The 9641-nt window shown below is 50.3% G+C and overlaps 1 protein-coding gene across 2 annotated transcripts in view; it reads left to right on the forward strand.

Moving 5' to 3' along the window:
* Positions 1-2279: 2279 nt before the first annotated feature.
* Ssuh2 (ssu-2 homolog) overlaps positions 2280-9641 on the forward strand; it is an 18893-nt gene continuing 11531 nt past the window's right edge. The window contains exons 1-5 of one of the 2 annotated variants that reach the window (XM_055628614.1): positions 2280-2307; positions 5759-5857; positions 6170-6251; positions 7902-8034; positions 9302-9362. In XM_055628614.1, coding sequence (XP_055484589.1) covers positions 2280-2307; positions 5759-5857; positions 6170-6251; positions 7902-8034; positions 9302-9362 — 403 coding nt within the window. The remainder of the gene's footprint in view (positions 2308-5758; positions 5858-6169; positions 6252-7901; positions 8035-9301; positions 9363-9641) is intronic. The other variant, XM_055628615.1, reaches the window with a different exon arrangement.

Consider the following 9641-nt stretch of genomic DNA (forward strand, 5'->3'; position numbering starts at 1 on the left):
TTGCTCACAGCAGAGAAGCAATGTGGTAATGGCTGCGATTGAGCCCAGCTTGCCCAGACATGCTATGCACATGCTGTCTCCTCTCCTTTTAATCCCTCAGCAAGATTAGAAGGTTCTAAAAGCTCTTCCTCCCTGTGCATGCTGGGCAAGAGCTCTTTCACTGAGCTAAATCCCCATTTGTTAATGCATTTTATGAGCTATTATGAATTCTTAAACTTTTGGGGGGTATAACAAAGGACTCACTCTTGCTGATGGGTACTTCCTGGTTCCTGAGAGATAGCTGTTACCAATAGTGTTGCAGCCTTGAGATTTCTGTAACTCCCAATACTCAGCCCTACTTAATATTCCGCTCCTTCCTGCTTGCTGTTGAAATCACTCCCTATGGCTGCTTCTTCCAAATGCCAAAGGAGTTTAGGTTAGCATGGCTTGCCGCATGAAACACCCCAGATAAAATGGCGGGGCACTCTAACTAAACTACAACCATGTTGTCATTGGTTTATCTGCCTGTCATCTGTGTACCTGTCTGTTGATCTGTCTGTCATCTGTCAGGTCTGAACTCAAACATGCTCACACACATACACACACATCCATGGTCATCTATAGGCATGGATGCCCTTCCCCTGGCTTGGAAACACTGCTCGGTGTATGCAAGCACCCAAAGACTGTGCTCCTTACTCGGGGTGCTGTTCTTACTCCTGTGTCTGCAGAGCTAAAACGTCTACAACTCTCATGCTGAGGAACTCCGGCACTTTTACCTGTACTAAAAACCCATCTATGAGGATTGAGTTTTCTGTTTTTAAGTCAAGCTTGTAAGGCATTTCTGTTGCTGATCCCAGCATCCTCGTGAGGTGGCAGTGAGTGAGGAGGGGGAAGGCAGCAGAGAGAATAAAGGTAGCTCACACAGCATAGGAGCTGTCTCATACACTGTGGCTACTCAATACAGGCTTGGTAGAGTAACGATGACCCTGACTTGGTTAAGGATTGTCATGATACATCCCCATGAGGACTGGTGGTCTAGGCAAGTCATGTCAGACCAGAGCAGCATGACCTTGGTTAGAGACACTCCCAGCCTCAGAGGAAGCCCTGCTAAGGCCACAGGGGAGAATGGGAATAATTTTCAAACATTCTACATCTATCACTGGGAGACCAACTTCAGTGGTCAATATTTAGACTCGTCTGGAGGAGTGGGATGACCTGCCAAGGCTGAGGGATGAAAGATTTTTGCTTCACTGAAAAAGGCTTGTAAAGACCTTTCCAAGTCTGCAGAGGGTGCTGGAGGGATGGCTCAGCCAGTAAAGCACTTGCTGTGTAAGTATAAAGACCAGAGTTTGATTCCCCAAATCTACATAAAAAGCCGGATGCAATGGTTTGGGCTTATAACTGTGGTAATGGTGAGATTGGAGGCAGAGAGAGGATCCCTAGCTAGCTGACCTAGCCTGCAACTAGCCTAGTTCCAGTCTGCTGAGACTATCTTAAACAAAATGTGGACAGGGTCTGAGAATCGACAGAGGTAGTCCTCTGCCTTCACCACATGGGTGCATACAAGCCCATGCACACACACACACACACACACACACGAACCCACCCTCCCACCCACAACTTTACATGCATGCACACACAATTCAGAGAAACCTGGGGCTCAGTTCAGCGGTACAGTTTGCCTCTAAATGCTTGAGGTCCTGTCTTCCATCCTCAGAACACCTCCCCAAACAACCCCACAGGTGCTCCCCAGGGGCTAGGTAGAATGGTAACAGAATGAGGTGGGATCTGGCTTTGTCTGTGATTTGCTCTGTGCCCTCCTGCTCTAAGCCTTCAACAGACAGCTGCTCAGACATCAGGGATCCCAGCCAGCCTTAGAACCTATGTGCTCTTCCCCTTAAGAGGTAGTTTTCTTAGTTCCCTGTGCTGCTAAGGGACTTGAAAGCTTGCCCTCAACTGATGCATGGAGTAAGTACCATGACGCCTGGGAGCTGAGTTTGTGTTAGACAGAAGGATTTGAATCCTGGCTGGGAACAATGTCAGGATGTGAGTACGCCACACAGAATGCAGCAGGAACCCAGGTCTCTAAAAGCTTTCACGTGAGTTTGGCAAGTGAAGGGCTCTTGTGGGACTCTCAAGAACCTGGGACATAGGGCGGGGCTCTGCTCTGACACATGGCGGCTTTGCCTCTGTTATGGGCAGATCAAAAACAATGGGCTGGGAGGAGCTGAGGGGAGTCCCTCAGACTGGAACTTCAGTCCTTAGAAGCACAGGCTCTCACTTGGCTGGACGTCTTGACCATGGACAGGGACCCGAGTGAGGATGACAGTGAGTAGAGCCTGGGTTGGAGCAGGCTACTTCCACAACCAACATGAAGCAAGATCTGGCTCCACTTCAGCTGCCTTCCATCAACATCTCTGTCCTGATCATCCCATCTTCCTTCCTTTTCTCTTCCTTCATTCTGGAAAGACAGCTAGTAACAGCCCACAGACTCTCTATTATGTTCCTTGGGGTGATTGGGCAGAACCAGAGCTACCTCAAGGACATTTCCCTACCTACTGCACCCTGTCCATGTTTGCTTGTTCTTTCTTTCCTTCCTTCTCCAGGTGGCAGTGGCCACCCCCTTCTCCATCCACATAGAAGCTTGAACCTCAGGATTCTTCTGCAACACTCTTAGATACAGCCTATGTCACAGCATCACCGTCGAAATCTCCATCCTCTCATCCTCTCTTGCTTGTTCATTACTGCTGTTGTCACAGCCCTGGTGACCTCAGTCTCTCATTAGCAGGAAAGAAATACAATGAGATCGAAGGGCTGCTGAAAATCCGAGGAAGGAAACAGGTTTCAGAGGAAACAGACTGAGTTTAAATAAAGAAAAGGTTCCTCTCTGTGTTGGAGCAAGCAATGTGGTGGTGGTCAGGGCAGCGGCAGATGGAGAATTGGGGGATGTTGTTCAAGTTCGGGCTCTGGTTTGGATTGACTGTGGTCTTGGGCCAAAAAACAGTATCTCTGAGCCTTTGTTTTTCCACATGTAAAAGGAAATTGGGTCAGGAGGTCTGAATGTGATTGTATGGGTACAGTGTCATTGAATGGCTTTCTGGGGGTGCAATGAGAGGCTCCACACTTTTATGAGGAACCCTAGGGAGGTCTGTGACACAGGCACATCTTCATGGACCCTGGAATTGAAGGTGTTTGTATACCCAGTGGCATCTTTTCCCTTTAAGCTATGCCTGCTTAGCAGACCATGAATTTACAGATGGCTTTTCCCTTCCCACTAGGTTAGGCTAACAAATTAGATCTAGATTCAGCTCCAAGCTCTGCCTCCTAATTGCTGGGTGACTCAGCTCAGCTCACTCAAACTCTCTGAACTTAACTCTCCAAGGCTAGGGACTGAAGCAGAGAGCTGAGGGGTCCAGAGGCAGGGGTGTGGTGGGAGGTTGGGTGGTAGAGAGGTTTGGATGTCTTTCATACATGCTTAAGTGAGATTCTAGCCACATACACTCATGCACGTACGGGACGCTTTGCACACCTGATGCCCACATGTGTCTACTGAATGCCTGCTCTTTCTACCAGTGTCCAGAGGGGCGTTCACACGCTAAAAGGCAGATGTGCATTGAGATCCTGGTTCTCTGGAGAGGATCACAATGGGACCCTGTTGATACACAGAAGGTTCTGAGCCAGAGAGAATAGCACTGTGGAAGACATAAGATGAGAGGGCTTCTCCGTTAACTGTGTTTTCCTTCACAAGAATGATTCTTTTTATGCAAGAGAAAATGAGTTTGTGGCTGGCAAGCAAAGACCCCCCACCTCTCCATCTGTCTTTGCAAGGCAAATCTCAGCAGCAGATTGCTTGGGGACTTAGAGACAGGTGCAGGGGGCCATGGGGCCATGGAGGCAGGGCCTGAGCTATGGGCACTTACTTCTTTCTGCTATTCCTGTGTGGGCTGGTGGCCTCAGGTTGAATCTGTGGGTCTTGTTTTGCTGTGTTATGAATAGGGAAATGCAGCAATCACATAGCATGGGGAAGCCATTCTTATGTGACCTTAGATAACACTGTGTGTGACAGATAGCCCCCCCTAATCCCCTGGGGACAGTGTGGTGTGACCTCTATATGCTGGTAACCTCTATAGTCCTGTTGTGCTTGTCCTGTGGCACAGGAAATGTGCCCTCCTAGAGGTCATCCCGGAGTCCTTTCTTATTTGGGTAAAATGGTGACATGAATTTAGCACTGAGGTACTGGGGCTGCCCCAGAGGTCAGGGTGGCTCTGGGGTGATGGATGGGGCTCCAGTCACCTGCCTGCCACTCTTCCCATCTTCCTGTCCCTTTTATTTAGTTTCTGGGAGGCCACTGCAGCCACATGGCCTTTCTTTGTTTTCCCTTCCAGGGCTGGCGTCTGATGCCCTAGCTGACCCCAGGCTGCTTGACAGCCAGGGCCATCCCAGGAGACAGGAGTGGCCTTTCCACACTTGACATTTTCGTTGCTGCTTTCTAGTTTAAAGGAACACACATCAAGTTCACACAGCTACAGAGTGGTTTTTATATGCCAAGCTCAGGGCTGGAGGCTGTCTCACACAGCCCTGTTATATGAGCAGCAATATTCTCATTTTGATGGGGGGGCTGCTATAGGTTCCACAGATTTTTGTGATACCTCAGATGGCATGACATGGTGGAGATAACAGGCCAATAGCCACAACTATGGTGACCCTTGGCCCCTCTGGGATTTGGCTACACTCAGCCCTGACCTTGATCTTTACTGAGCTCTTGGGAACTACAGTGGATGAACTTATGTGTGCCCTGGCCAAGAAAGACCCCCATTCTAGCTTCTACCTTCCTGAACCTCCCCACAGGTGAGCATTTTCATCAACTGGCAGGTGAGCTTCTAAAACAAATGGCAAGATACAGCCCAGGAGCCAACCTTGACCTCCATCTCATTCCCTACAGAATGCTGGACTGAGACAAAGCCACACTTACTCAGTAGGGTGTGGTTGTCTTCATGCCAGCAGTGACATCCAGTAACTGTTAACCCCACAGAGTCCAAACAGTCTCGCCTATCTCGGTATGGAATGCCTGATGCCTGGTCCCTGGCAGCTAAACATTTTAAATGAACAACCCCATTCAAAGCAAGACCATTGGAAGATCTTAGGATCCTGTCATTTGGTATCACAAATGCCCCTCTTCCCACTAAGTAGAATGCTTCCTCTAGCTATAAACCTTCCCCTGTATGTTTTGGACCTTGAGAAAAAGCCTCAGGGACACAGGTGGCTTGTCTCACTGTTAGAGAAGGGCATTCCTACCTTGGAGGGTGGCAGGGAGGAAGTCTCAGTCTTCATGGCACCCTTTTTCTCCCAGCACTGTCTCCAGCCCCAGGTTGCAATCTTCAGCAACCCTCAGCACTGCCTTCCCCATCAGCCTGGCTGTTCTCCTTGAGGGCAAGGCCTGCTTAGCATTCTATTCACCACTTGTGCCAACCTAGAAGGAACAGGCTGTTGTATTTAATTTGTGTGGAAGTGAAGGTCTAGAAGATCCCCCTGATGTTTGTTCTACAGTGGGGACCAGACCCAAGGTCTCTTGTGTGAGTTAGGGAAGCCCTCTGCCATTAAGCTACACCCTCAGCCTAATCTAGGGTTTGAAAGAGGTGCCCTCCCCAAAAGAATGAGGCATTTGTGTGTACCTATTCTCATGTTTCAGCATCCTCGGAAGTCCCTGCTGACTCTGCGCATCTCCTCTGAGGCTGCAAAGGTTGGCACTGCCTCCCTCTTCTTTGTGTCTTTTCGACAGGTATGGCTGACCTCAGCTTTGAGGCCGAAAGTCCTGTGATGCCTCCTGATGAGCTCCTGGAGGGACTGCCCAGCTACGACTGGCTTCTTCAAGGGCGTGGTGAGTCAGAGGTCATAGTTCCTGCAGCTTCCTCTTGCTGGACTCTTGCTGGTTGGTGTGGGACAATGGATAGATCAGTGCTGAGCTAGCTCCCCTTTCTCCTGAGGTCCTGAGGAGGCCCATGTCATGGCCAAGTAGGAGGTGGGATGGGATGGAGAGTGGCCCTGAAAATAATTCTCTTCCTCCTTATCCTCCTCTGCTTGGGTCTCTCTGTAGCATGGCTGGCCTTGAAGAAGCACCAGACCAGCCTTTCTTTCACTGCACCAATGCCTGTTCTTAGCTGGGCTGATGTCTTTCCTCCCTCTGCTTTAGGAAGACAGGTCTTCTTCCCACCCTTGGAGGCCCTGGGGAGGTCCCAGGAGCCCACCTCTTGGTCCTCTGTCTTGGAGCACAGGTGAGTCTCAGTGTATTTCCACATGCCCTATTGCCCACAGGAACTCTATTTGAGCCCTGATACTGCCTTCATTTTGAAATCCCGTGGGCACACTTTCTCTACCCCACACCCACTGAGCCAGATCTCCCTGGGGATGTGGTCTGAGGATCTGGAGGGTGCCAGGCTCCCCTGGGGTGAAAACCACAAACCGTATTAGGGCTTTGCAGGCTCTGGCCTCTCACCTGAACCTAGCCCCTAGGCTGTTTCTGTAAGTCCTGTGATACTGGAATCTGGACACACTCATGTGTGTGTGTATTGTCCGTGGCAGCCTTTGCCCTGCCTGCTGCTGCAGAGCTCAGTAGACATACGGCTTTCTGGCTCATGTTGTTCAAACATTGACTCTGGTTCTCGGTTGCTGAAGTCCTGTTTCCCAATCTCTATCCCCAGTGTGTGTGTGTGTGTGTGTGTGTGTGTGTGTGTGAGAGAGAGAGAGAGAGAGAGAGAGAGAGAGAGAGAGAGAGAGATGCGTTTTCTTTTTGTTTTGAGAATGCTTGTCACCAGCTCTGTGTAGAAGGGATATGGTGAGGCCCTTTTACAGATACCCCTGTGGTCTCTCTAGAGAGGTCTCCTGGGGCCCCTGTCCATCTGTATGCATGTACTTCTATTCTGTGTCTGCTTCCAGGGCCCAGAATAAACCCATGTGGCACTGGCTGGCAAGCAATGTTGCCCACTTGGGATACCACACTAGGCCTGGCTGTGCTGGGAAGGGTGGGGTTTAGGAGGAGGGTACACAAGGCCTTCTGGGCATTGGGGAGACTGTGTGCATGGCAAGGAGGGAGGCAAAGGACAAAAGGCTCCTTACTGAGATGTTTTGGGGAAGGGCATTAGTAAGAAGGCACCTGGATTTCAGGGAGAAAGCTTTTCCCGAGAGAGGGCTGGCCAGGGCCTACTCCACCAGGCTATGTCCACTGGTCCAGCCCTCATCAGTATCTTTTATGCTCCTCACAGTTCTTCTGCCCAAGATCTAGTTCCCTAAGGGACGGGATCTCATCTAATCTGTTTTTTGCCTCCTTATGACTATGTGACATCACCTCTAGACCTCAGTTTCCCCATCTGTAGAAGAAGTGTCATTTGTGTGCTACAGTTTGGAGATGAGACTTGATCTCCCCACCCCCATTACTGAAGGGCTTTGAGTAGTGAAGGGTCAGTGATGTGACCTCGTCATTGGATTCACCTCTTGCTAGCCATAGCCGAATGGAAGGTTGGGAGGAGGTGGGTCTTGTTGGAGGAAGTAAGTCCCTGGCTCATTCCTGTGCTTACTGCTCTGCCCCTCCCTCAGCTCAGATGCTTGGAGCCAAATGACCATGGAAACTGTCAGTCCTAACTCACCTTTCTTCCCTTTAATTCACTTTAAAAAAATTATAAGTTAGCTTCTCTCCTGAGCTCCATACTTGGTCCAATATGGGTTTGAGGTCTTCTAGAATGCCCTATGACCCTGAGCATCCTGTCATGTTGTCCTTTTGGCTAAATGTCTCCTGCACTGACTCCTGAAGCCATCAGGCCTTGACTCTTTTTCTCTGAGGGCCTCAGTATTCTCCTACACACTAAGGGGATGGTTGTGATGAGCCCACAGACCCCACCCAGACGTCTGCTCCTTTGTCCTCTCCACAGCAGAGTCCCTGCGGTGACCGAGGAGGTGGCCCGTGAGGCCCTGCTCAGCTTCGTGAACTCCAAGTGCTGCTATAGCAATGCAGCTGCTGGCAACCTCATCATTCAGGAGCTGAGGCAGCAAACTCTCTGCAGGGTAGGGAGGCCATACCCAGGGCTGTGGGGACACTGGGACAAGGGGGGGTTGGTTCTGGGGGTGTATGCAAGCCGTGTCTTCTACAACCGTCTTAGTCTGCATCTATAATAATCAGTACACAAGAGTCTCCATCATGATTGACAACCTCACGTTCACTAGACAGGTGAAAAGAGGTGTGGAGAGAGGTGAGATTATGCCAGACCCCATTCACGGACTGTCACAATGCAGTGTTGTCCCTAGTGCCTGGAGCCAGCACCAGAGATCTTGAGAGGCTGAGCTACCTGACTAAATCTTATAGTTAGAAATGCGAGATGCTGGGTTCAAAGTCAGGTTTGCCGACCTGAATCCCAGGCCTCCTTGCACCTTTCCATGAAGCATAGGCTGAGGAAGAACCCTCTAGTTCATGAGCCTGGCTGACCCCTGTGTCTCTCAAACCTGTGCCTTTGAATTGGCAAAATCTCCCCTCTGGCATCCAGACACAGAAAGTGCCTCAGTCTCTTACACTGACAGGTCCCACAGAGAGAATCTCAGTTCACACTTACTAGAGCCATAGACTTTTCCTTTGACAAGGACACATCAAGCAGAAGTCAGGCCATGGCAGGTGGAGAGGTCCGGGGTGAGCAGGAGGAGGCCAGCTTGCAGCCATGTGACCTAGGCAAAGCAGCTGGCCTCACCGAGCCCCCATTTCCTCCCTCGCAAGAGAGAGAAGACAGGGTGATGGATAGTTCAGTCAGTAAAATGCAGAGTTCAGTCCTCGGAACCCACATTAAAAAAGCTGGCTGTGGTGGTGTGTGCCTATAACTCCACCTCTGGGGAGGGAGAGACAGGAGGATCCGGGGGGGGGGCGGTGGCTGGACAGTCTAGCCAGTTGGCCAGTTCCAGGCCATAGAGAGACCTGCATCAGAGAAGAAGGTAGGCAGCACCTGAGGAACAGCCCCTGAGGTTTTCTTCTGACCTCCACAAACATGCACACACACACACACACCCACAAGCATAAGGATTAAAGCGAAGGACCTTGTGATGTGCAGGGTACCTGGGGCCTCCAGGCACCACTGGCAAGCACTGCCCTGTACAGGATTTGCCCTGTACCTGGTTCCTCTGTGGAATTTCATGGGGAGTTGGGGTTGCCCTGGGTGGAGTCCTATAGTAGAGGTAGTCACACTTTCGTTCCCAGTGGCCCATGTGGGTGGAAGTGTCACCAGTTTGCAGCACAGGACTGTCATCAGAGAGGACGCTTCTTTCAATACACTTGTGTTTTCATCTGCAGTATCGGCTGGAGACCTTCAGCGAATCCAGAGTCAGCGAGTGGACATTTCAGCCCGTTACCAGTGAGTGAACTGCAGAGACGCGCGTGGTGCGCTTCAACTTCCATCGAACAGCTGTAGATTTCTAGCCCCTGAGATTCCGCACTTACCGTGCCATCTCACCTTTTCCGAAGTGCTCCACAGGCTTCTCTTTATTTCCTGGAAAGCTCTGTATTCTTTGCTAGCCATCTCTAGTCCATTCTTCAAAGCCCAGCTGGGTGTCACCTTCTCTATGAAGCTTTCCAGGATTTCTTTCATCTATCTATCTATCTATCTATCTATCTATCTATCTATCTATCTATC

The sequence above is a fragment of the Psammomys obesus genome, unplaced genomic scaffold (assembly GCF_907164565.1).
Source record: "Psammomys obesus unplaced genomic scaffold, mPsaObe1.curated_primary_1811, whole genome shotgun sequence".
Taxonomy (NCBI): Eukaryota; Metazoa; Chordata; class Mammalia; order Rodentia; family Muridae; genus Psammomys; species Psammomys obesus.